This window comes from Pipra filicauda, unplaced genomic scaffold (assembly GCF_003945595.2).
Source record: "Pipra filicauda isolate LSUMZ 115617 unplaced genomic scaffold, ASM394559v2 scaffold182_size1470994_pilon, whole genome shotgun sequence".
In the NCBI taxonomy this organism is placed as follows: Eukaryota; Metazoa; Chordata; class Aves; order Passeriformes; family Pipridae; genus Pipra; species Pipra filicauda.
Genome location: NW_024104290.1, coordinates 1227736 through 1254582, shown reverse-complemented (window position 1 = coordinate 1254582; position 26847 = coordinate 1227736). Strand labels below are relative to the sequence as shown.

Here is a 26847-nt window from a genome sequence, read left to right as displayed (position 1 = left end):
TTCAGACCCTGTGTGTGCAGGGCAGGGAGCCATCAGGTCTCTTACAGACCTGACCACAGACAAATCCAGGACCAAACAGCCCTGTTCCTCCTCCTCTTCCCCAGTGTCCTGCTCATCCAGGCTCTCTGGTCACCAGTGTGTTCCCAGAAAACTGGTTCTCACTGGCTGAAAGCAAAGACTTCCAAGAACAACTCAGGAGGGTAAATGAACCTCTCCCACTTCCATCTGAGGATTTGGAGGAGGCCTTCATCAATTATTGGACATTTTGAACATGTCTATTCCAGGAAAAATAGCTCTTCCAATTAACTGAGCTGTATTGGGACCGGCTAAAAATATCTGACAGGCTCCAGATATTGTCATTCCCATCTTCAAAACAGACAGATAAGAGAGAAGAGAGTTTGTGCCCTCCGTGGGAACAGAATATCTTTATTCTTATCCACAACTGTGAATGAAAGGAATATGTAGCAGCAGCCTGAAAATGACTGTAGCTGAAAAGAACCAGAAGTACTACTACTGTAAAGTCACAGGAGAGATTCACTGCCAAGCTGGAGATTTAAAGCTTCCAACGCAATTTCCTTAATGAGAGTAATTTATTGACAAACTGCCCCAGAAATATAAAGAAGACATCAAGGCCTTAATTGCAGAAAAGGAACTTTGTTACAGGAGCATCTCACGAGGGAGCCTCAGCCAAGGCACTGCCAGTGCCTGTGAGTTTTCTGCCAGTTCTGGGATGCCAGGGAGGATTAAGCTGCCTGGAATGATATTCTGCAGTTTGCTCAGCGAGGGCAGCTGGTGCCCTTCACAACTCCAGGCTCCTATTGCTTCATTTCATTCCTGAGTGTGTAAAAACCTGTGGAAATAAAGAGGTACCTGAGCCAGTTTAGCTCCAGGTGAAGAAGGGAACCAGCGGCATCCAGGAGAGCAGTGAAGAGAAGAGCTTTGGTTTCGTGTTGGCATGGAGAAATCCCTGAGCCTCTGGATGGGATCAGTGAGAAATGCAGAGGGAACACACCTTGGAACCTGCAGAGTTGTGAGATGGTCTCACCTCTCTGAACTGAGAGGAGCAAAGGATGTTCTGGACTTGGGAGTCCCTCAGGGATTCTGAAGGTGTAGTTTCCAGCAGTATCTCTGGCTCCAAAAGCCCTTGGCTCGGGTACAGATGCTGGAAAAGCAGCAGCAACTGACCAAAAAATAGGGAAAGGACAAAAGAAAATATTATCTTTGACTGTTTGTACCTCGCCTGTTTATAGCAAGCACACTAAAATAACCAAATTCAGAAGAGAGACCTTGTCTTCAAGAGAGACTCTGGAATTATACCCTGGAGCTTTGCTTGGGAATTGACTGAGAATTAATCTGAGAATGGATGCTGGATGGTCTGAACCACTGATGCTTAACTCATCTCTCTGTTAAAAGCCTTAGTAAGCCAGAATCTCTAAAAATGCTCGTGCCAGAGTGGTTTGGGTTGGAAGGGACCTTAAAGACCATTTAGTTCCTGCCCTCCCACTATGGGCAGGGAGGCTGTGGATCCCCAGCTCAAACTCATCCTGTCCTTAAGGATCCAGGGGCAGGAGGTTGTGCTGTGGTGGGTCTTTGCTTCACACAGGGCAGAGTTTGCTGCAGGAGGTTTCTGAGATGTTGCAGTCCCAGCTGGTGACTGGAGCAGAGGATCTCACAAGTCTCCTTGGATATTTTTAGGAGAGGAAGATTTTTGTGCAACCACTGTTGCCTTTTCTAGGAACAACTCGAGAGCCTCCAGAAGAACTACCAAGACCTTGTGAAATCTGGGTTTTTGCATAAGGAACAGGAATACTTCAGTAGTGAAACAGGGAGTTTGGATGGAAATAGAATTAAAAGCGCTGGTCTGAGACTGGGGAAGGAGAAAAAAATTATTCACCACCTTTGGATTAAGAACAGCTCTAAAATACCAGGACTCTGGGTTTGCTACAGCAGTGGAGGTCGGGTGTTAATTATTACCAGCTATGATTAGTTTATGTGATGCCACAGATGGGCAGGTAGGGCAGTGGATCAGGGAAGAAATGAGGCCTCTGTGTGTCAAAGATGATCTTTTTGTGCAGAGTGAGCAACCTACAGCAGGGCAGTGCTGGGAAGCAGCTGCTGGAGCTGCACTGAGCAAACAGAGAGAGGCATTTTCAGCACACAGCAAAGAAGTGCCAGTAAGAAACACACTGACAGCCTGGCCAGGATGTGATAAAAGGCTGTTTCCACTCTGACTTTACAGTAAAAGCCTTCCCAGAGCTCTGACTCGTGGGAAGCCTCCCTGTTACAGGTGCTTGGGGGAACTGTGGAGCTGGTTTAGTGATGCCAGGACTGACTTTGTGGTTTGGGGCAGGAGATACAGGCTCAAATACACTCACCAGAATGGGAGGTGTTCAGCTCTTGAGGAACTCCTCCTGGAAATTAATCCTCCCTTTGAACAAATTGTGCTGCCATTTGACAAGATTTCAGTGGTGGCAGCGTCCTTGTGAAATTTTAAAACACCTTGAGAGAAGATCAGATCTGTTTTTTCTAGCAGTGAGGCCTTATTCTTCAAGGAAAGGTGGTTTGCTGAGAAAAAAGAAAAACAACAGGAAGTTCTGACGCATCCTGGAGATAAAAATACCCTGTTCCCTGAGATAAAAGTAATAATTTTATTTATTTTTTTTTACAAAGAAATAACATTTAAAGGCTGAAGAAAGAAAAGCAGAAGTATCGAAAACATATCTTTTTTTTTTTAATTTTTTCTGTGCAAAAATATTTCTCACCCACCTCTGAGCTCAGGGGAGCCCCTCCTGCCCAGTGAGAGTGGGGTGGGGTGGACAAGGATGGAGGGACCACCCCTCAGAGATGAGGGGTGCAGCTTATCCTACCATGGGGAGGGCAGGACACTGTGATTGTTCAGTTTTTCTCTCAATTCACCTCTTTCTTTGCCTGGAGGAACAAAAGTGGGTGAGTGGGGAGAAGAACAGACTTAGGAGATGAATCCCAGTGGGGAGGTGCTGCAGGACTCGGTCACAGCATCACAGAATACACTGAGTTGGAAGGGACCCACAAGGATCATTGAGTCCAACTCCTGATCCTGCACAGGACCATCCCCAAAATCACACCCTGTCCCTGAGAGCATTGTCCAGCTGCTTCATGAGCTCTGTCAGCCTTGGGGCCGTGCCCTGGGGAGCCTGTTGTCATTTCTTGTGTTGCTGTCACCTGCTTCCCCTGGAAGGCTTTTCCAAAGCCCTGTTTATCCCCCTTCTCCCATTTATCCCCCTTCTCCCATTTATCCCCCTTCTCCCATTTATCCCCCTTCTCCCATTTATCCCCCTTCTCCCATTTATCCCCCTTCTCCCATTTATCCCCCTTCTCCCATTTATCCCCCATCTCCCATTTATCCCCCTTCTCCCATTTATCCGCTTTTCCCCCTTTATCCCTTTTCTCCCATTTATCCCCCTTCTCCCATTTATCCCTTTTCTCCCATTTATCCCCTTTCTCCCATTTATCCCCCTTCTCCCATTTATCCCCCTTCTCCCATTTATCCCCCTTCTCCCATTTATCCCCCTTCTCCCATTTATCCCCCTTCTCCCATTTATCCCCCTTTTCCCATTTATCCCCCTTCTCCCATTTATCCCTTTTCTCCCATTTATTCCCTTTTTCCCATTTATCCTTCTTCTCCCATTTATCCCTTTTCTCCTATTTATCCCTTTTCTCCCATTTATCCCCTTTTCTCCATTTATCCCTCCTCTCCCATTTATCCTCCTTCTCCCCTTTCTCCCCCTCCTCCCCTTCACCCCCCTTGTCCCACCCCCTCTCAGCATCAGTGCCGCTCCGTTTCCTTCCGCCTTTTCCGAAGGGACCATTCCCTCTGTAGAACCACAATCAGGCCAAACGCCCTCTGTGTTTCCATTCCAGGGCCGCAAACCCGGCTACTTTTCCTTCCTGGACCCCTTTTCTCCCGGAGTGTGGCTCTTCATGCTGCTCGCCTACCTGGCCGTGAGCTGCGTCCTCTTCCTGGTGGCTCGGTAATGTCGCGGTGCCTTTCCCTTCCTCGCGGTGCCATCTAGCGTCACACTGCCACACCCGGGGGGACACGGGGACATCCACGGGCCCCAGACACCCCTATGGGATGGGACAGAAGAATCCCAGCCCTCTGCCAGCTGGGGAATGAGCGGTGCCACCGAGTGCCACTCGGTGCCACCGAGTCCCCACGCCCTGGTGCCTGGGATGGGCATTGGTGTGCCTGGCAGGAGCATCGTGCCCTGATTCCCAAATCCGCGTGGGAAGGGTGGGAGAAGGTCTGGCAGTAGTGTTGGTGCCCTGCAAATGCTTCCTGTAGGTGCCTTTTACCCCTTGTCCTGAGCAGGGGGGGTGGAGGTTGGCGGGAACCCACAAATCCGTTCGGAGATTTTAACACAAATTCCACGAGGGATGTTTGGCTCCTCTGGCCCTGTACAAACCCCAGCATGTGTGGAGGAAAAGAAAGTTCATTAATATCTTTCAGCAGCCTCTTGGTTGACGTGCAGAGCCTCCCTTGGCAGCTCTCAGTTCCATTCCCCTATGACTAATTTAAGTCAGTGTTAAAATACATCCCTGAGTGCTTGCCTGCAGTGTCTCCCATCGAGGCCCAAGGTCTGAGCTCTGCTGCTGTTTTGCCCTGACCTCCCAACAAGCTGCTTATTGTTGGTGGCATGGATGGGCTTTTGCAGGCAGGGTTGAGCTGAGCCCTGGCAGTGTGTTCCACAGACGTGCTCGGGGCTTGAGGGCCCTTCTGGGACACTCTTAATACCCAATTCTCATTCCACAAATTGGAACTGTGCTGTCACTTGGTCCCTGAGCACGGCTAAAGTTGTCATCCTGACAGGGGCTTTAATGGGTTCTTGGAATGCTTTTACAGCCTCAGTTCTGAGGAAACCATTGAATAATGCAGCCTGATGCTCTCTGCAGACCGAGAGCTGGTGCCTCTTTAGCCCCTTCCTCATGTTTTAAACATGATCCTCCAAAAAGGGGCCTTTACCCAGCTTTCCACTGGAGATGGAGGTCTGGCTGCTGCTCTGTGCCTTGCTCAGCTGTAAGGAGCTTTTGACCCTGTGAATTGCAGGGACTCTCTCAGAGTAGAGGGTTTCACTGCCAGTGCTTGATCCACCATGGAAAGTCTGCAGGAAATAACCTCCCTGGCATCACAGCGAGGCAGGAGATGCAGGAGCAAAAATAAACCCCTCATCTTGGTTAAATGCTGTGTGAGCTGGCAGAGCCCTGCAGCTTTTTTGGCAGTAGCCCCAAAATGACCCTCCCAGGCCTCAGCTTTGTTAACCATGGTAATATAATGAACTGCAGCAGAGAAATTAGAAGACTTTCTTAGCAACCAGGGAGCTGAGGCTTGGAAACAGCAAAAAAATAAAAAAAATAGAGTTAGGCTGCAGTCACTTCAGTGACAGGCTGTCAGCTATCTCACAGTCCCGCCTCTGTCCTGTCTCTGAAGTATGTGATGCTTTGAAATGCACTTGGCTTCCAGCTGGACCTTGCCAGGCCAGTCAGACCTTCTCAGAGCAGCCATTTGCACCAGGGCAGTTATTTTTCTTGGTGGTGTAATGCAGTCAGGTCTCACACGCTTCGCTTTTGAACTTCCCGTCAGTGCTCGTGCTCCAGCAGGGAGCCCAGCCAAGGAGGTTTGATTTCAATTTCCCATCAAGTCCGTGCACGTGTGGAATTATTGCTGTGGTGTGTGAATTTGCTCACAGGGCTGCAAAAATCTGCCTCCTTGCAGCCTCCCCGTGGCCCATGCCCAGATTTTCAGCTCAGCAGAGCCTCTCTGCTGAAGTTTTTTGCAAATCTCTACGAGGAAGCCTCTGGCTTCTTGAGTCTTAGAGCAAACATTTCACACAGCTCTGAGCCCTGGGCATCAACTTGACGGTGAAGTGCTTCCTGCTCAGAAAACTCTGCCTCCAGGAGAGCTAGAGCTTCACAGCTTTTCTTTTTTTTTTTTTTTCCTTTGGCTTCTTCTCTCCAAAGTGTCCCACTTCCCGGCAAATTAACCTGAGTTACCTGTTTCCTGTCCTTTTAGGTTGACACCGTACGAGTGGTACAGCCCCCACCCCTGCTCCCAAGGCCGCTGCAATCTCCTGGTGAACCAGTACTCTCTGGGCAACAGCCTGTGGTTCCCAGTGGGGGGGTTCATGCAGCAGGGCTCCACCATCGCCCCCCAGGCACTGTCCACGCGCTGCGTCAGTGGAGTCTGGTAAGGAGGGCACCCTCCCCTCCAGGGAGGCTTCTCGGGGCAGAAGGGGATGGAGGAGGAATTTTTCTGCATGGAAAAGGTTGTTAAACGCTGGAAGGGGCTGCCAAGGGAGGTGGTGGAGTCCCCTTCCCTGGAGGTGTTCAAGGAACGGGCTCAGTGCTCTGGTCTGGGTGACGAGGCGGTGGTCGGACGAAGGTCGGGCTCGACGGTCTGGGAGGCTTTTCCAACCTCAGTGGTCCTGTGGTTTTGAGAGGTGGAGAGCAGATTCAGTCCACAGGGGAACCTCAGGTCGTCATCTTCTCTTCCCCTCTCCCTAGGTGGGCGTTCACCTTGATCATCATCTCCTCCTACACGGCCAACCTGGCTGCCTTCCTCACGGTGCAGCGCATGGACGTCCCCATCGAGTCCGTGGATGACCTGGCTGACCAGACCACCATCGAGTACGGCACCATCCACGGCGGCTCCAGCATGACCTTCTTCCAAGTAAACCCCATTCTTTGGCTGAAGGGGGTAGGGAGTGCAGAGGGCACCCTTCAGTCACATTTGGGTGCCACTCCAGCCTCTCGTGCCCGTTTCATTCCAGTTTCTGGCACGGAGGGGATTTCTGGAGAGATCCCTGCCTGCTTGGTTGCACAGGAGTGGGCTAGACCCACAGTGTGAGGAGATGGGGAGAATGGTGGGAGAGGGAAGGAAATTTGACAAGGAAGTCAAATTTTCATGTGTCTCCCTGTGGTTTTGATGTGATCTTAGCTTTTACCTGAGAGTTTTTCAGCAATGAAACCTTTGCCAAGCCCAGGCAGGCTCACAGTTGTCACAGTGCTGGAATCCATGTGTGGTCAGTGGCACTGAAGATAAATAAATCAAATGTATTCAAAGTTATGTGGGCCATTTAGCCCAATTTAATTTTTATCTTCCCTGCTCTATTCAGAAGGGAAATAAATGAGTGAATCTTTTCTGCAGCGCTCTGAATGCACAAAGAACTGCTGGAGGATTATTTATTTATTACTTGTTGAAATTCCAAAAGGAGAGAAAGCTTTTCTCACTTTTTTTTCCCACCCCCCTCTGAGTCTGAACTGAATTTGGAAGGCTGAGAAATCTCTGGAGTGGGCCTGAGCTTTTCAGCCCAACTTTACACTCTTCAGGGGTTTGGCAAGAAGCTACTTTTAAGCCAAGCCTTGCATGTGAAATGAGCTGAACAGAGCCCGAGTGACCCAAGGTGGTTGTATACGAGGCGCTCGCTTAAGGAAGGCTTTCAAGTTTAAAGCCCTGGCTGTGGCTCTGCGCTGCCTGGCGGGTGCTGGAGTCCCTGGGATCAGAGAGGAAATCAGGAAGAGATGTTTTTGTACCATTTGCAGTGCTTTAGGCTGTGTTTGGATCCGTTTTCCCCCGGTGGAAGGACGGTGGGTCAAAGCAGCGATGGATTCCACGGCCTGCCTCCATCACCCCTCCCTTCCCTGCTGCGTGAAATGTGTGTCCACTGCTGAAGCACCTTGCCTTGTAACCTGTCCTGGCAGCATTTCCCCTGACAAAAACACACAGGTTTAGCATTTGAGAGTGCAGTGAACTGGGAAGAAACACCCCCCCTGCTTGTCTGTCTCTTGCCCGAGTGACTGCACCCAGAGGACGGAGCTGGACAGATGAGGACAGGAACTAGGTCAGCAGCAGATTCCCTAAAGCTCTCCAGCATCACTTACCAGCCACAGAAAATGAGCCCTTGACAGTGTGAAATTCCTAATGGAGACCAGAGCATGTTTATATTCAGTCTTTGTGCAAGCAGGTTTCACTCTTTGCTCAGTACAGGCAAGAGAGATTAACCACAGTCGGCTTCCTCTGGATCAAACCAGAGTCTGAGGGGCTGGTGGAGCTTTAGTTTATTGTAATCATTGAAAAGACTCCAGTTCTCTTCAGCAGATGCTTTGATTTGTCTCACAAGGCTGTGGACCAAAATCTGGATTCAGGGGGCTCCAAAGAGCTTTAGTTCTGCTCTGAGTGCCCTCCTTGAGGTGCTGGTGTCTGGCTCTGACACTGGAGGACTGTTAGGACAAGGTTCCAGTGATAGTCAGTGGGGTGTGACTTCTTCAGAGGTTTAAATCAGACAAGCACAATCTATTTCTTCTGTCTTTTTTTTTTTTGGTCTGTTACAGAAACTATGAATTATTCTAAAACTGAATTTACGCAAAAAGCTTTGTCCCTACTGGAGTTATAGGCATGCCTTTCATGCCCAGCTTTGCCAACAAAGTCTCAAACCCACCAAGGTGTTTGGGCCTCTAAACCTTATTGATACAAGTGCAGGTTAGAGTCTCAAACCCACCAAGGTATTTGAAGGTTAAAATCTCAAATCCACCAAGATGTTTGAGCCTCTAAACCTGATTGATATAAATGAAGGTTAGAGTCTCAAACACACCAAGATATTTGGGCCTCCACCAAGATATTTGAGTCTCTAAACCTCACTGATATAAATGAATGTTAGAGTCTCAAACCCACCAAGATACTTGAAGGTTAGGGTTTCAAATCCACCAAGATGTTTGGGCCTCTACACCTCATTGATATAAGTGAAGGTTAGAGTCTGAAATCCACCAAGATATTTAAGGTTAGAGTCTCCAACCCAACAAGGTATTTGGGCCTCTAAACCTCGTTGATATAAATGAATGTTAGTCTCAAAACCACCAAGATATCTGGGCCTCTAAACCTTACTGATATAAATGCAGGTTAGAGTCTCAAGTCCACCAAGATATTTAAGGTTAGAGTCTCAAATCCACCAAGATACTTGAAGGTTAGAGTCTCAAACCCACCAAGATGTTTGGGCCTCTAAACCTCATTGATATAAATGCAGGTTAGGCATCTAAACCCTTTCTGAACCTGGCACCGGATCTGCTTTGACTCCTCTCCCCTTTTCATAGCGGGCGTCTAATTTGGGGTTTAGTTTAGGGCAATTAACGCTCCTCCTCCTCCCTCAGCTGTCGCTGGCTCCTTCCTCCTGCAGAACTCCCGCTACCAGACCTACCAGAGGATGTGGAACTACATGTACTCCAAGCAGCCCAGCGTCTTCGTGAAGAGCACGGAGGAGGGGATCGCGCGCGTGCTGAACTCCAACTACGCCTTCCTGCTGGAGTCCACCATGAACGAGTATTACCGTCAGCGCAATTGCAACCTCACGCAGGTCGGGGGCCTTCTGGACACCAAGGGCTACGGGATTGGCATGCCCGTCGGTAGGCAGTGAAGACAAATTCTAGTCCTTCTCAGCTGTCGGCAGAGGACCGGAGCGTTTGAAAGGCTGAACCGGCTCTGGAGCCGCCGTCGCGTCTCACGGCTCTGCCCGGGGGTGTTTTTTGAGGGGTCTGAGCTGCCCAAGGTTCCCCTCTCAGCCCCTGCTCTGGGCCAGAGGCACGTGACACGCGACTGCGGCTCTCGAGATGTGATTTCGTGTGAAAGATGTCTCAAAATTGCTGCTTATTTTCTGCATATTATGCTCTCTGCTGATTGTCTCCTTCCCGAACCAGTGTTTGTGCCTCGTTTTGTGCTCCCTGTTTTAATCCCAGAAGTGCTGTGAAAGTACTGCTGCTGTAACTGGAGTAGTTTTTAGCACGAGTTTCTTAACAGCTGGTGGTTCTTAAAACTCCAGGACAGAGAATTGGGCAATTCAGTGGCTATCTCAGGTAATAATCAGGTTTAACAAATGCAGGGGGTTTGTGTTTCACCATGTGAGAACCAGCAGGAGAACATCATCTCCTAGGGCAGCACGGAAAAAGGATGTAGTAGTTGTTATTCCTGATCTTTCCTCCAGTCCTGACATTTAAGCACTGGCACTTAGCAACACAAAGTTAAGGTGAATTACATAAGGCCCATCACACAAACGGTCTCTCCAGTTTAGGTAACGTGGGTAAACTTGTAAAGTCACCTGACTGTGAGCACAAACCTGCACTCTCAGGGCTAAATCTGTTCTGACATTGTCTTGTTAGACAGTGAAAGCGTAGCAGATAAGAAGAGCAGAAAGCTGCTCACTGGGACAATAGTGCAGAGTTACTGGGAGAACTGGGGTCTTTCCCACGGCCCTTCCTCAGGATCCCTGGTAGCAGACACCAGGGTGCACTAGAGCTTGGCACCAAGCACAGAAGTGAGCAGCTCTACCATGAACATTTGGGCTTGGTTGATCCTTGGGGTCCTTTCCAACTCAGAGTATTCTATTCTGTGACCAGCTTGAGGCAGGGAGTGCTAGAGCAAGGTCCAAGTTGTAGGTGGAATGACAACAGAGGGACCTCCGTGGTCTGGAGGTGTGATGTTGAACTGTGTGATGTTGAACTGCCCATTCAATCCCTGCAGCCAAAGCTCCACTGGTGTTGGACCTCCTTAGCTGGTCTCAGCTGTGTGGGCAGGAAAAACACCTTCTGCAAGGGGTTTCCATGGCTTACATGGAGCGATGTCCCCTCCAAACCCCTCAGAGACGAGCTGTTGTAGCTGGACACACGAGTGGGGAGGAAGAGTGGGGAGGAAGGCTGGCCCAGGGGGTGCCCTACCACGTCCCTCTTGGTGTTGCAGGCTCTGTGTTCCGAGACGAGTTCGACCTGGCCATCCTCCAGCTGCAGGAGAACAACCGCCTGGAAATCCTCAAGCGCAAGTGGTGGGAAGGAGGGAAGTGCCCCAAAGAGGAGGACCACAGAGCCAAAGGTGAGCTGCACCACTCCACACGAGCGTTTCTGCCTGAGAATCGCTTTTTCCCCCTTCTCCTGACCCGAGATTCCTTCCCTCACAACTCAAGGAGAAAGCCAAACAGCTCCGCCACCGAGCCTCACGCTGTGTGTTTTTGCCTGGGGCAGAGAGAGCGGGAGCAACCAAATGACAAATATTGGAGGCATATGGAGGGTAAATTAGCTCCTAATGAATGCCTGGGAAAATGGATGGCTGGAGGGATCAGACCAAAATCCTGGGTTCCTTGAAGGGAGATGGATCTCCACCACAGGCCTGCTGGTTAATGGCTCCGAGTGAAAGCATCTTTTAAACAGCCAGGGCAAGGGACACAAGGACTTTATAAGTACATCTGTAAACTGAGGAGCAAATTCTTTTGGGTAATGCTATGCAAATTGCCATAAAAGCTACCACATTAGGCTGATGTCCCAGCGTGAGAGCAGTTGCCAGCTTAACACAGTTGCTGCATTTTTTAGTCCTGGCAGTCGCCCTCTTCTCAGCAAGTGTTTTCTGGGAGGCCAGCAGGTTCCCCAGTTATAAGGGTGATCTTCTGACCCTTCTGAGGGCACAGACAGAGAGCTAAACTGGGTCTGTGGTAGCTATTTTGGTTTTATTACCTTGCAGCAGCAGTAGGTGTGTCTGTGCAGTTCATGGATGGGACCCCACGGGGCTGTGAGTTGATACTAATTTTTGGGCTGTGCTGCACTACAGGCAGTCCCAGCTATTAATTTAAGGCTGAAGGTGTTGGCCCAGTGTAAGACATCAGGTTATAGCTATTAAAGAAGTTACTTTGAAGGCAAGCAGGCACATGGGAGACTTTTCCTCTGTGGACTGTGCAAAAAGCAGCTCTGAAGTGGAATCTAGGCTGTGGGCTGCTTTGGGATGGCTTTGGAAGGGGGCAGCTGGGCTGTTTCTGGCACTGCTTGGTGTGTTCTGTGACCCTGGACAAGTTTTTCTCCTGGTTTGTTCTCTCTGTGATGTGAGTTTGGGAAATGGCAGAAGGAATTACCTCTCTGTGAGCTCGGGAATGGGTGCCTGAGGTAGCACTCAGGCAGAATGAGAGAAGCATGTAGAGAGAGTTGCTGGCCCTAAATTCAAATTTGAGAGCTGCTGGGAGGAGAGGATGGCCTTTATCTTGGGTCTAAACTGTGACTGTGGGCTGTGTTTTCTGCCTTGCAATTGCTGTGGAAGCATCTCTGCAAAGGGCTGATTTACAGAGGCACTGGACTGCTCTGGAGGTGATGCCAAAAGAATGAAGGAGGAGGAGGGAGCAGTGTGACCTCCCAAGTTTTAGAACAAAGCAGGTCAGCGATTTACAAGGATTTTGGTGAGATTTTATGTCTAAAAGCCACGCTGAGATTAAGTCAATAAATCATTGATTCCTACACTTTGATTTAATGCTACAGAAAGGAGAGGAAGATTTTTATAGATGTTCTAGTTGACTAATGGCCTCAGTCAACCCAGTGCAAAGCACCACATGCTTTTTAGTAATCAGTCCAATCAGGGGCCCAAACCCAACAAGAACAGGAGAGAGAAGAGCCAGATCCTGGACAGCAGAAGCTGAGGCCAGCATTGCTCCCCAGCTCATCTCACAGTCCAGCTCTGCAGGGCCAGAGGGAGGCACAGGCTGCAGTTTTGGGGCCAAGAGTTGACCAAAGCTCAGTCCAGGTTCTTGAGGGGTGGGTTTTCCTTCCAGCTGGTGAACTTTCTGGCTTGCAAACTGTGTAGCTGTGGTAGTTATCCCACTGTAAGCCAGTTGTCCAAGGGAGGTGAGTCCCACGGAAGGGGATGTTTCCTCCTAGAGAGCACCCAACCCATAACCCACCCCTTGGTGGCAGAGACCCCATTCTCTCACCCTACAGTGTGAAAGTGTTGGGTTCTGCTCTGCTTTGGACCCTCTCCTTGCTACTGCAGTGCAGGCAGCTGCCATCATTTCCCCCCAGCACTTTGTAATGCAATCAAAGGAGCTTTTCTCAGTGCCAGCTTCCTTTAAAGCCCTTTCCTGTCTTCTTCATCTCTGCTTCTTTAACAACCTTGCTCATCTCCCTTTGAGGAGTTCAAAGCAAGCGGAGCTGGGTGAATAATTTGCAGGGATTAATGTGCCCGATTGATCTCGCAATTCTTCCCTCTTGTTTTCAGTTTGTCCACAAATTGCTTTGTGCTTCCCTTCAATGTACTTGCTGTTTATCTGCAAAATCATCATTTCTGAGAAGGGATCTTCGATCCTGCAGTTATTGCAAGTCATTCACTTTGCCATCTGAGTCATGAGGGCAGCTATTAATAGGACAGTGCTGGCTCTGTGGTTTTGGTCCCTGGCTGGGTATCTGCAATGCCAACAAAACAGCAAAACTTGGGATTTCTGTGCAGTGATACTTTTACAATTTATGTCGAGTCTGCCTCTCCACATTGTCCCTCCTGCTTTGTTTTAGGCCTGGGGATGGAGAATATTGGTGGAATCTTCGTGGTGCTCATCTGTGGCTTGATCGTAGCAATTTTTATGGCAATGCTGGAATTTCTGTGGAGCCTTCGACACTCTGAGCAGTCAGAGGTAGGACCTGAGAGTGCCCTGAGGGGACAGTGTATGTTTATCGCTATCTGTGGGATGCCCAGTGGGGTGCTCTGGAGCCTCACCCAGGCTGAGGAGCATTCCCAGCCTTGACATCCCAAACACAGGAGCAGGTTTGGTCCTTTGGGCAAGGTCTAAAATCCATGAGCTTCTTGTGCACTCCTGCTAAGAGAGGTGCTGTAGGGATGCTCCAGGGGCTCCTGAAGGGTTCAGGGATGTGTATAACATCCTGGAGATGGGATTTCTACCTGCAGTGGGTTGTGTTGGTATGGGGATCCAGAACACAGGAGGGTCTCTGATGAGAGGCAGAATCTGTTGGGTTAAATCAATGTAAATGTCCAGGTATTGATGTTGAAACCCAGTGGCACCGAGTCCGTAAAATTTGGCATCAGAATCATGTTACAGAATCATAGAATGGCCTGGCCTGGAAGGGACCTTAAAGATCATCCAATTCCAGCCCCTGCCACAGGCAGGGACACCTTCCACTATCCCAGTTTGCTCAGGGCACCATCCAACCTGGCCTTGGACACTTCCAGGGATGGGGCAGCCACAGCTTCCCTGGGCAACCTGTGCCAGGGCCTCCCCCCTCATCCCTCCAGCCCCCCAAGCAGACCCAGCCCCGCGTGTCCCTCAGCTCCTTTGGGTGAGCAGCACGGCTCCTGTGTGTCCCCCCCAGGTGTCGGTGTGCCAAGAGATGGTGACGGAGCTGCGCAACATCATCCTGTGCAAGGACAGTTTCCAGCCCCGCCGGCGGCGCGGGGGGCCGGTACGGACTCGCCCCGTTATCCCGGAGGAGCGCCGAGCCCGCAGCACAACCACGCTCAGCAACGGGAAGCTGTGCAGCGGGGGGGAGCCAGACCCCCTGGCACAAAGACTGGCACAAGAAGCCGCCCTGGTCGCCCGGGGGTGCACCCACATCAGGGTGTGCCCCGAGTGCCGCCGCTTCCAGGGGCTGCGGGCGCGGCCGGCCGCGGGATCGCCCGCGCGGAGCGAGGAGAGCCTGGAGTGGGACAAGACCACCAACAGCAGCGAGCCCGAGTAACGCCGGGGACCGGGGGGCGCAGGGGAGGGGGCGAGAGGGTCCTGTTCCATTTTACAGAACACGGACTTGTACAATGTCAACTCGTTTTTAAACCACTAGCGGTCACCCGGCTTCCCCAGGGCAAGGCGGACCTTTGGGCCTGGCCGGAGGGTTTCGGTGTCCCGGGGGACACGGGGCTGGCTGAAGCCTGGTGTGGCAGGAGAGAGGTCCTCAGGCTGGTCTCCGGTGGTTGTCTCCGTGCCACCGAAGGAGGAAGGACGTGGTGGTAACTGGTGTAGCAGGTATTGCCCACCCAGGGTGGAGGCAAGAGCGGTTCTTGGAACTTCTCCACGCCCAGGTCAGGAGAAGGGACACCGGCGCTGTCTCTCCACCAAACAGACTTACCAGGGGGTGTTCTCAAAGGGCGGGGGGAGGGAGTTTTTATTTGACGTGGACAAGGGAGGGGAAGGGGAGGAGTCATTGTTTTGTTTTGGTTTAATTTGGGCACGTCAGGACCTAGTCTCCAAGGCACCAGGTTTCAGGTGCTGAGCTCTTCTTCCTTTTCAGAGTGTTGGCAGGTGGACTGAAGGAGGAAGGGAAGGGTGGGATGGGATGGGATGGGATGGGATGGGATGGGACATGCTCCCCGTGAGAAGCAGCATTTGCTGAAAGTCCATCTGAGGAGTTGTTAAAATTACATATATATATAAATATATCTATACATAGATATATATATATTAAAATGCCAAAAAAAAAAATCTCAACCAACAAACACAGTGAACTCAAAGAGGCCTTGAAACGCCTGGAATTTCAGGGGTTCTGTGTCTTTTGTTTCGTTCTGGGGTTACCTTTTGCTTTTTTTCTTCCTTTTTGTTTTTGGGATGAGGGTGGGGGAGCCTTTTGAGGAAGGTGAGGTGGGAGCAGGTGAGAATGGGGAGCACTGGAAGGGGGGGGGGGCTGCCCTTCCCCACCAGTGGAGGGAGGTGGTGTTGGTACCCCCAAAGTGTCCACAGCCCGTGCCCTGCACGCTCCTGAGGTGACTCTGAGCTCTGCCCCAGGCTCAGGAGCTCCCCATGTGACCCACAGAGCACCCTCAGCTTCGAGGGTGACTCACAGCCCTTGTCCAGCAGCCACACAGCATTTGGGAAAACCATTAGCCCGGGATCTCATGTAAGGAAAATATTTACTTCCCTAGAAACAGCAGCAGCAGCTCACCCTCTGCTTGGAACAGACGTGGGGGTTTACACTGACGAATTTAACTTTCTGATTGAAAAACAAATTCTATGCAATTTCTGATTGTAAAAGGAAAGAGATGACAATGGAGAGGGGCAGGGGAGATAAAGCCTTGAGTGAAGGTACATCCTGTTCTTGAATTGTTTTCTTTTCTTTTTGTCTTGAATGTACTGAAATAAAAGATGTCCTTGTATAATTATGCTTTTTTTTTTTTTTGCCTTTTTTTTTTTCTTTTTCCTTCCCTATCTACAGTCAGAAAAGTTGAGAGACAGTTTGAGGCCCATCTGCTCAGGGAGAAAGCCAGCAACTGAGAGGAAGGAGGTGCAGGTCTCTGCTGCCTGAGTGTGTCCACACTGTCCACATCCATGGTGCTGCTGTTACCTGTGGAAAAAGCAGAAAAAAAGCAAAGGTCAATAAAAGGAATCCCAAATACGTGGTGATAAGGGGGAGAAAACCCCAAAGTGACAGCAGTGAGGCTGCCCAGGGTGGGCAGGTTCCCATGGAATGTGGACCATGGCAGCTGCATCCTTCCCAGACCTGCTGGGTGGATCCCAGTGGACCAGGGGATGAGGGGCAGGCCCAGCAGGTCAAATGCAGGAGCCCATCTCCAGCAGGTGTTCCTGAGGAGGGTGTGCAGGGAATGGGGTGTGCTGATGGGCACGTGAGGGTTGTTCTGTTGTTTCCAGCAGGTTATGGAAAGAAACACCTGCCCTACAGGGACATTAAAACATGCAACAAGGAGGAGGAGAGGATTTAGAGCTTGTTGTGCAGAATGTCACATGAGAGAGGTCCTAAATCCACAGGATGTTCCCCTCTTCCTGACTAAACAGAGCAGTGAGATAAGGCAAGACCTCCCCAGAGCCCAGGAATCCAGAGCCATGGGATGGGAGAGGCAGGTCCTCAGCTGAGGTAAGTCAGTAAAACTCCATCCCTGCACTGCAAGGAGCCAGGTTGGGCTTTCAGAGCCCTGACAGCAGCACTGGGGACATCTGAGTGTGCCCGTGTCGTGCTTAAAGGCCAACATGTTTTTACGAGCAGCGGAATATATTCATCAAAAAGAAGCTGCTTTTTAAAATTTATTTACAGATTAGCAGAAGAAAAGGCTCCATGAATCATTTATCAGACCTGATGTTTTTTTTCACTGCTTCTACGCAGTGAATAAAGAGAAATCTTGACAGAGCCAGACATCATTCTGCATCTCCAAAGATCTTCCAGTCATCTGCTCAGACAGAGGATGTCAAGAAAAAAAAAATGATGGGAAACCACCTGGTTTCTCAGTGTCTTTGCTTTTTATCTCTCCTCCAAGCTTGCCCCACCCACATGGTATTTTAGATCTGGGTCTGTATTTTAAGGAGATTTGTTACATGTCCCTTTTGCCACCTTCTCTCTTTTTTAATTTATTATTTTTTTTTACGTCCAGAGGTTTTGCACTCAGAGCAGAAACGGACCTCAGAAGAAGAGGATAAAAGCTGCTGTAATTTAGATGCCTTTTCCAATGTCTCTGTGTGCTGTATTTTCTGCTCCCAGAGGTAAATCCTCCCAGGTTTCACACCCGAGGGAGCAGTCAGCATTATTCACGTGCCTGGGCTTGTGCCCATATATATACATTTGTGTGCCCAGGTGGGTTTGCATCTCACATGTTCCCCTTCTCTCCCCAGTTTGATTCTCATCTTTGAAACTGTAGTGGGGGCTCTTTTTGCTCAGCCAGTCCCAATGCTAATGCAGTTCAAGATCTGGAGCAGTTTACCATGCAAAAAGGCACTTTCCCAGTATTGCTGTCTCCTGATAAAACTCGAGTAATTCTAGTAAGATATCTCTGCAAATTCCACCGGGAGCCACAGATTAGATCAATTAAAATGTAATACTTTGCTTTATCCCTCCTAAGTGGTTTGTTTGAGGCTCCTGTAGCCCCCTCTGTTCGGGAGCCCAGCAGTGAGGCCGAGGGCTCACGTCTCTCCCTGTGGTGGCAGCCAATTCCCCAGCCCTGGCTCAGTCCACAGCAGTCTGGCAGGTTCCTCACTAAAAGGCCTGGAATCTCTCCCCCCATGTGCTAAACCCCATGTTTGTGTTGTTTTTCCAGGCAGTTCCATTGATAAAAAGCCGTTTTCTCCCCGGAGGTTGCATGGGTGAAGGTATTAACGAGGCTTGGACTAGCCCGGGGGCACTTACTGAGCTGAGTGGCACATAAAATAGAAAAAGGGTTGTTGTGTGAACACAGGAGCCTGCAGGACCTTGGGAAGAGAGATGGTGAGCTATAAATTATAAACTAGAGACTCAGCCCTCAGTGGTCCTGAGGCAGGAATCTTTTTAACCACTTGAGATCCACAGGAATCTTCCCTGCTCCTGCCCTGCCAAGTCCTCTTCTCTCCTTGAACCCCAAGTGCCTCACCAGGTAAGTGACCATAAAGGTGGAGGAAGAGGCAGAGGGAATAGCTCTCGTTTTGCTTTGTATTTTTGGCAGAGATCCTGAGTTACAGGAAGGATTTGGAAGGGGTCTGAGTCCTACATGAGCTGGTGGAGATCCCACCAGCACTGGGAACTGCAGCTGTGGGCACAGGGTCACTGGGGCAGACACAGGAGTGTGGGTAACTGGTTTTGGTGGTTCTGGGGTAACAACTCTGAATGGCAGAGACGTTCCCTTGGGAAAAGGAAGGGACCTGTGGGTGAGACTGCTTGGAGGAGGCAGGCTGGTGACTGGTGTCTAATATGAAAGAGCAAATAAGCAAAGATAGACTTTGGATGGTTTGGGGGGAAGCTGTCATGATCTGGCTATGAAAAAGCTGGTGTGAGTGATCAAAGCCCCCTCATCAGCTCATTTAATTTAGCTCTGAAAGTAATTACCTGCAAGATAGAGTGTTTCTCTCTTCTACTTCGCTTGTGCATCCAATGAAGGTGATGAAGTTTCTTGCAGTGACTTCGACTAGAGGGAAAAGGTAGCACTGCCCTTCAGGAGGAGAGGGAGGCACCTCTCCAGGGCAAGGGAAAGAGCCCAGTGACCCAGAGGTGTATGTGGGGGCAGAACCAGGAAAAGGAACTGCAAACTGCCATCAGAAATGATCAGAAGTAAGTCTGGACTCATATGTGGCACTCACAAGTCCACTGAGTATGTCCTAGTGAGGAGCTGCAGCTTGAACAGAGCAGAGAAACAGCTCAGTGTGGCCAAACGCCTGCTGAACAGAGGATAAAGCACCCACAGTTCCAGAAACCCCATTAAGGTCTGATGGCCACTAACTGATTGAAAATACAGAGCTGGACTCTTCTGGGCACAAAGTGCCACTGATGAATTCAGTATAAATGGGCTGTTCTGGAACTTGACACCACACTGGGTGTATCAGCTGGCTCGGACAATGGGCAGGTTTGTGCATCCTTCAGGGAGGCTGGTTTTTTTTTTTCCCCTCCATGGGGGAATCTGCTGTGCTCCATTTGAGTTATTAGTCTGGTTTTGTGGCAGGACCACAGCATTTCATCCCAGGAAGCATTCCAGGCAGCAGAGGAGGATCTGCAGCTGTCTGGGGGGGGACGTGTGGCCGTCCATCACCAGCACAAAGGGCCACACAGCAGCGGCTCCCCGAGAGCTCTGCTGAGCCCAGATCACTGGGAAAATGAAGGAAGCTTAATTAACAAAGGCTTTCTCCTCTGCTGTGTTTAGGTCTGCAGTTATCAGAGCAGTTCTGGCAGTTCTCAAAGACTGAAATGACAGTAGTTGGCTGTAAAAGAGATAACTGTCAGATTAGCTGGGACATATCTCTGCCGAGGTTTTCTATATCATACCTATCTTGAAGCATCTCCATGTATCAAAGGGACTAGTTGGCCATTTGCCTCCACAAAGTACCCTTTCCAATGTGATAAATAAGGCTCTGTTACAATGGAAAGGCATAACATTTCTTGTTTCTTGACTCAGGCTGTTTTGGAAAAGTGGTTTTTTGCACTTTGATCAATAGGTAGAAATGAATTTTTTCTGTTGTTTTCAGTGTCTCGTGTATTGAGTGAAGGGTGCAAGGGACAGAAAATGTCTGTTGGGGTGTAAAGGCAGGGAAAGGGCCATTCCTGGCAGGTGCAGGTGGTTCTCATGGCCCATCAGGACTCTACATTGTCACATCCTCAGCTCCTCTGAGTCAACTGGGTTATGTCTTCTGGGGAGCTGGTCCATGAGGATGCTGAAAATCCTGGCTGGGGTGCAGCCTGGAGAACAGAGAGGTCCTGCTGCTTTGTTTGGGACAAAAAGTTAACTGAGGTAAGGGGGAATTTCACTGACATTGGTGAGGAAAAGGCAATTTAGACCAGCGTGGGTGAGACCCTTGTTTTTTTTCGAACTTGTTTTCTTCCATCTTTCCCTGTATCATAGAATCCCAGAATGGTTTGGGTTGGAAGGGACTTTCAAGTGACACCTTCCACTAGCCCAGGTTGCTCCAAGCACCGTCCAACCTGGCCTTGGACACTTCCAGGGATCCAGGGGCAGCCACAGCTTCTCTGGGCAACCTGTGCCAGGGCCTCCCCACCCTCCCAGGGAAGAATTTCTTCCTGATATCCAATCTAAACCTACTCTCTGTCACTTTAAAGCCATTCCTCTTCGTCTTGTCCCTCCAGGCCCTTTTAAATAGTCCCTCTCCATCCTTCCTTAGGCTCCCTTCAGGCACTGGAAGAGCACAATTAGGTCACCCACAGCTTCTCTTCTCCAGGCTGATCAATCCCAACTCTCTCAGCCTTTCCTCCCAGCAGAGCTGCTCCATCCCTGTGATCATCTTGGTGCCTCCTCTGAACACTCTCCTGCAGGTCCATGTCCTTCCTGTGCTGGGGCTCCCAGAGACACTGGATGCTGTATCTCTGCTTTCCAAGCACCACCTCTTTGCTATTGATCTCCAAATACTTCTCCTCATGTTGCTTAGCCTTAGAAAAAAAAGGTCTCAGCTTGGCTTTTGCCTGAACTCCCAGGAAATGTTCATGAATGGAAGTCCTCTGGCTTTTCTGGCTTAGCTCTTGCTGAGCTGAGGTTTAGAGCAATTTAATTCAAAGCCAAAAGTGAACACAAATGAGGGGAAAGAACTAGGGGAGGAAAAGAAGAAAGACCTCCTTATTCCCAGATGAGCACTAGGATGTCTGAACTGCAAGCCTAAAACTGACTGTTCTTCCAGAGTCTGCAGCAAATACTCTTGTGTGTTCATGAGCTGAGCCAGGGAGGATGCTCTGATTGCTGCTTGCTGAACTCAGCTGGAACAGGGAGGTGAACACACAGCCTCTGGTTTTGTTCCTGAGCCACTGATCAACCACATCATGCTGAGCCCCCAGAGAGCTGAAATGGAGGTCACGCCGTGGGGGGAGTCAGACGTGAGCAGGAGGCCACCAAACATCCCCACTCTGAGGTGCTGTGAGGCAGATTGCTCTGCTTTGGGAGGAAGGTGCAGATTGCTCTGCTCTGGGAGGAAGGTGCAGATTGCTCTGCTCTGGGAGGAAGGTGCAGATTGCTCTGTTCTGTGGGGAAGGTGCAGATTGCTCTGCTCTGGGAGGAAGGTGCAGATTGCTCTGCTCTGGGAGGAAGGTGCAGATTGCTCTGCTCTGGGAGGAAGGTGCAGATTGCTCTGCTCTGGGAGGAAGGTTTGTTTGCTGGTCGTTTCTAATGGCCCTGGCACAATCCTGGCCGTGTGACTGGGCCAAATGGGTGGGCATTTCTTAAGGAACTGGACCTTGGGTGTGAAAACAGAGTTTTGTAAGGGAGTGGAGGAGGTCTGCTGGTTTAGCAGATGTGATAGTCACTCTGACCAAGCTGTTTCATTACAATTCCCCCATGTGGGCACCGTATTTCAGGAGGGCATCCTTATTTTGGAGTGAAACCCACTTCTTTTGTGGGTGCCCAAGGGGCCATTAGAAAGCAGCAGGATGGCAAAGCTGGATGGTGAAAATGCTACCAAGGCATAGCAGGGACAACAGAAGCTGCTGTCCTAGGACACTGCTCTGGCTGGCCCACGCTTGGCTCAGGGTTATTTGTGTCTGTGGTGGCCACTGTGTCCCAGCAGCAGAGCTGTCACACCACCAGCTTGCTGGTCCATGTCAGACTTTGGGCTAAGCCTGCATCCCTTTTCCTGCTTGGACCTTCTTGGCAGTGAGATAAGGATGAAGACCTGCCAGGCAGAGGAAGGATGGGGCATGGTTGGAGGCCACAACTGGAGCACCAGCAACACTCGCTGAGGCTTTGGGAACATCCCTTTGCCACCCTGGGCCTCCACTCTGCTGTAAAATGGGGGTGACCCGAGCTCTTCCCAACCTCCCCGTGTTTGCTAAATACTCTGTCAGACAACAGAAGTGGAGGAAATTCTTTGGATTAATGTGTAGGACTGGAGGGGGCCTGGCAAAGTTTAATCTGCTCATGTTTGCAAAGGACTCTGAGAGCGGGTGGGGATTTGCCAAGTGTTTGCTAACATTAATGGTTAATTATTATGGATGCTGGCAGCCCACAGACACAGCCAGCATCGTTCTCCAGACCTGGAATGGAGTTGTTACACACATAAGATGGGAAGAGACAGCTTCTCCCTCTGTTTTGTCCTGTTCTCCCAGCCAAAGCCCCATTCCAAAATCAGACAGCAGTGGCACTTTTCTGTCTCATCACAACAGCTAGTTACGAATCCAGGGCATTTGGCAGAGGGAAAAACAGCCATTTCCACGTCTGGGCTCATTCCTGTCTGCTGGTGCCCTCTTTGTCTGACTGAACAGGATGGGAATCGTGGTCCAAAATGAGATGTGTCCGGAATGGGGCAGCAGGTGGGTGCCAGGCTGTGCTGAGGAGCAGGGACAGATCCAGAGCTGGCTGGAGAAGGGCACTGAGCACAACCCAGGCCCAGGTTTGCTGTTCCTGCTGCTCAGGCTGGGTCAGTGACCACCTGGAGCACCTGAAGGTACCACATTGAGGGAACACAGGAGCTGGCACAGCAGATCACACGTGGGTTTGGGGGTCTCCCAAGCACACCAGGTTTAGCTGCATCCTGCCCTGAGTGCCCAAGAGAACCCACACCGTGATGGAGAGGGTGAGAGAGCAGCCAGAGGAGCGAGCCAGCCCCGAGTGTGTGGGATTTGATTTGCCAGACTGATGGCCAGTGCCACTGCAGCGGCACCTGAGGAAGCTGCCTTTATCTAATAGCAGCCATCCAGAAAATGAAATCAACTGGATAAAAGGCTCAAGGTCCATTTGGTCCTGTGAACATGGCCAACAATTGGCAAATCATGAAAATCCAATAGATCTTGAGACGACACCGGCACTGATTTATTTTTGGTCTCTACGATCGGATGAACAGCCTCAATTTCTGAAGTTTGAAAGCTGCATTGTCCCAATCTTTTGGCCACGGGTAATATTTTATAATTATGACTGTGGAGTAGTGTTTGCTCTAAAAGGTAACTTCAAGGTGCATTAGTCTGGGATAATTGACAGAGGCTGAAGAAGTGATTTGGGAAGCGCTTGTGCGGAACCAAAGATCTTAGTGAACAGTTACCTTAAATTAATGGTGTGGGGAGAAACAGCTTGGAGTTGATCAGCTGGCAGGGGTGCTAAATGAAGTCAGGCTTTAAAGTTATTAGCAAAATATCTATGAGACAGCTCTGCTATGGATTTATACGCCAGCTTGAGTCCTATGGGGCCAAATGTGCAATGTGCTCTGAGCCCACAGGACTTCCCTGAGCTGATGGTGCTCAGTACCTGTCAGGATTAGGCTCAGGTTAGGCCAGCGTGGCTGACAGGGCTCACACCTTTAACTCCCTTCTTAATCCCCAGATGGAGTGAAAGGTCGTCTCCCAACACTTAGTAAATCTCCAATTTTATTTCTCATTATTAAATCATGGAATTGGCCATAAATGTTTAAATTAAGTGAAAGGAAGAGAGATTTGTGAGAAAATTGAAGTCTCTTGGAGGGGTTGAAGAATAATCTCCGGGGATGAAGAAAGTTGCGGTTGCCGGACCCAGAAGCGAAAGGATCAAAAAGGTACAAATAAGAGTAGAAAATTGCCTGGTTTAAATCCTCCCCCTAAAGCCCCTGGTGTTTTAAATATAGGGAAAAGTATTCTGATAAGCAGCAGAGTCTCCCAGAAGCTCCTTCCTCTGCTGCTGCCACTCTCTCTGTGTGTGAGCCAGGGAAATCCAGTGGCCTCGGTGTGTCCCTGTCCCCAAGTGTGACAGGGACACTCCAGCCCTGGGTACAGCGAGACCTTTTGAACATTATTGGTGTGGGTTGGGAATTAATTGGGTTTAGATGCCTCACTCTGGCTGGAATGAAGCCTGCTTTTATTTTTTTTTTTAATTAGCATAATCAGTAATTAACTGTTTGATTTTTCGCAGACTCTGTTGGATTCTCCGTCTCAGGTAATTTTTCAGGAGTACGTGCTTGGGTTTTTTTAGCCTTCAGACCAAATGACAGTGAAATTAGGGGAGTCTGTGGCTTTTATTCTGGATGTAACACTGGTTCCCTTCTGGCCTCAGGATGTGCAATCCTATGAACCTACTCAGACTCCTGTGACAGTGGGTGACATTAATTAGTGGTGAATTAGAAACACGAGTAATGAGGGAAGGATTGTGACTGGAATTTTTTTTTTTTTTTTGGATATTGAGGTTGTTTTTCTTGCTGAGGTTAATTAGGTCCAGCTCTGAAAGCATGAAAATAACTTGAACTGGGAGGCTCTTGTCACATAAGATGGAAAAGTCAGTGAAGTAGCTCCAGCGTTAGAGTCTCACTGTTGGTATCCCCTGCACAACCAGACAGGGAGGAAACAAGAAAAAAAGAGGTAATTCCAGTTCCCATGGCCTCTTTAACCCCGGGGAGGTGGCTGTGGGAAAAAGGGGAGCCTGCCAGGGAGGGGCCAAGGGTGGTAAAAACTTCGGCAAGAGGATACTTGTGTGCCAGGGAGGAGGAGACTGAGCCCCAGCAAACTTATTTCACTTGAACAATGAGGCAGCCAATGTGATAAGCACATTGAATCTGGCTTAGTTTGGGCCTGAATTCAAACTGGTCCCTAGAGGTGGAAGACTATATTGTGTTAACAATTCCCTGACCTGTCCAGCTCTGTTGAAATGGGCTCTGAAGTCGGCCAGGCACTTTCTCACACTTGCAGCACTGACCCAGTGGAGGTTTACAGAGACATCTGTTCTATCCAGTTTGATCTGTAACTATAGAAAGCAGCCCCTGAAATGTGTTTCAAATCCAAGTGTGGCCTGTGGTGCCAGTTACCAGCTCAAGTATGCTCTGTCTGCCTTCTAGCAACCAGACAGCACAGGTGAGCTGTGTAAAAACCATGAGGGTTGTTAGGAAAAGAGTGTGGCCTCTGAATGCAATGGAATTCTTTATCTCACTGAAACAGATACAAGAAGTAGGGGAGGAAGGGAAACCAAATGGAGACAAAGCTCTCTCCAGAATGTATTAAAAGAACCAAATGAGCCATTCAGAGCATGTGGGTGGGAAGTTTTTTAAAGGAGTGTTAGCAAGGCAACACAATGTTGAACACAATGTTCATCTGTGCTGGCCTGCACAGGAGTGAAACAACCCCAATATTGAGTCACCAGGGTAAAAAGAAAGAACACCAAAGTGGTTTTCCCTGTGTTAAAGGGCAAACAGGTCCATGAACATGAAAGCCATGCATGTATTTCAGTGCTGGCAGCTTGGGCTGCTGCTGTGGGGAGTGTGGGGAGGACAGGGTGATACAGCAGAACTGCAAGGAGATGGTCCATGGGATTGGGACCATGTCACCTGCACACCCTGAGCCCTTCCACACAGAGAGTTACTGGTAAAATTTGAACCAGCACATACTGAATGTGAATCTGTCATAATTCTGCATCAGGCAAGGTTAGGAAGTCAGTCAGACTGTCTCCAACAATGTCCTGAAGACACATGCCCCATGCTTTATTTAAAAAGCTGCTGTAGACCAATTCAAAGGAGAAGCAGGGAATGGGAGACAGAGGAGCTGAATTTTGGGAGTGGTAATAGATTGGGGCACATCTCATTAGATTACATTCTATGATTAAGCCTAACAGAGCTTTTAAGTTTGTAGCTGGGGCTGCTGTGGTGATGTGCTGATGGCTCCAGCTCTGGCAATGGTCTGCCCAGGGCTTGCTTTGCCTCTTGGGAGGGATATTTTCTGCTGAGAGATCCTTAGTCCAGCTCTGGGGCTCCCAGAATTGCCTCCTTGGCTTAGCATGAGTTGTCTGTCTCCTGTGGGTGCAAACCCATGATGTCAGTCCAAGGTGAGGCAGGAAATACGTGGCAGAGCAGGAGTTAAAGCAGTCCCTCACCCCCCTGGGCTGCTGCTGAACACATTTGCTTGTCCTCTGCCTGGGTAGCACCCACAATGCTGCCATTGTGCTGTGCTGGTGTGCAGGTAACAGGATAGAGCTGTCCCGATGGTGTTACAGCCTGGGCAGAGGGTGTGGATGCCCTGCAACCATTCAGCCATGGCTAAGGCAGCTCTCCTCCAACTCCCCTACCTCTGGCATAAATATATTTACTTATATTTATTTATTTTTATTTCATGTATTTATTTTTAAATAATTTTATATAATTTTAAATAATTTTCCTTGTTTCCCTCCGCTGGTCCTGCTCCAGTGTTGCCTAAAATGAGAGAAAAATTCTCTGGACAATTTGTTAAGAGCAAATCTTTAATTAAGGCCTTAAGGTGCATAAAACATAATTAAGCACAAGCGCACAGAATAGCTGTTATAATTTTATAATACTGGCTAATTATCATACCTAACATCATGGCCCCAAAACTGTCCATCCTCCAGACCACCCTCAGGCCTTTCCCTGGGCACACCTCCCTAAACTGGGCTGGTGGTCCCATTTGACACATTTGGAATACAAATCTCTCTCCCTCTCCTCTAGTTTAGTCTAAAGTTGTATCTAACAGTGTGTGTTATGTTCTCTGTACAAATTAGGTGTTTTTGCTGAAATCTTTCCTTGGAAAGGACGCTAAGCAGAACCTCAAGAATTTGGCACAAGGGGCGGTGAGTTGTGAAGCGTTAAAAGCTGCGTTAAAATTCTGTATAATAGGATTTAAGGATCTTAAGGACCTTAAGGCGTCCCCAGGAGCTTTTTGTTGTCCTGAGGAGCCCAGAAACGGGCGCAGCAGCCCAGCTGTGCCTCACACGGGATCACC

General features: G+C 49.5%; 1 protein-coding gene across 1 annotated transcript in view; it reads left to right on the top strand.

Moving 5' to 3' along the window:
• Window positions 1–15925, top strand: part of GRIK4 (glutamate ionotropic receptor kainate type subunit 4) — a 183795-nt gene extending 167870 nt beyond the window's left edge. The window contains 8 exon segments of the mRNA XM_039379999.1: window positions 3901–4010; window positions 6050–6223; window positions 6541–6706; window positions 9207–9432; window positions 10760–10888; window positions 13336–13454; window positions 14149–14377; window positions 14380–15925. Coding sequence (XP_039235933.1) covers window positions 3901–4010; window positions 6050–6223; window positions 6541–6706; window positions 9207–9432; window positions 10760–10888; window positions 13336–13454; window positions 14149–14377; window positions 14380–14783 — 1557 coding nt within the window. The 3' untranslated portion in view covers window positions 14784–15925.
• The last annotated feature ends 10922 nt before the right edge of the window (window positions 15926–26847 follow it).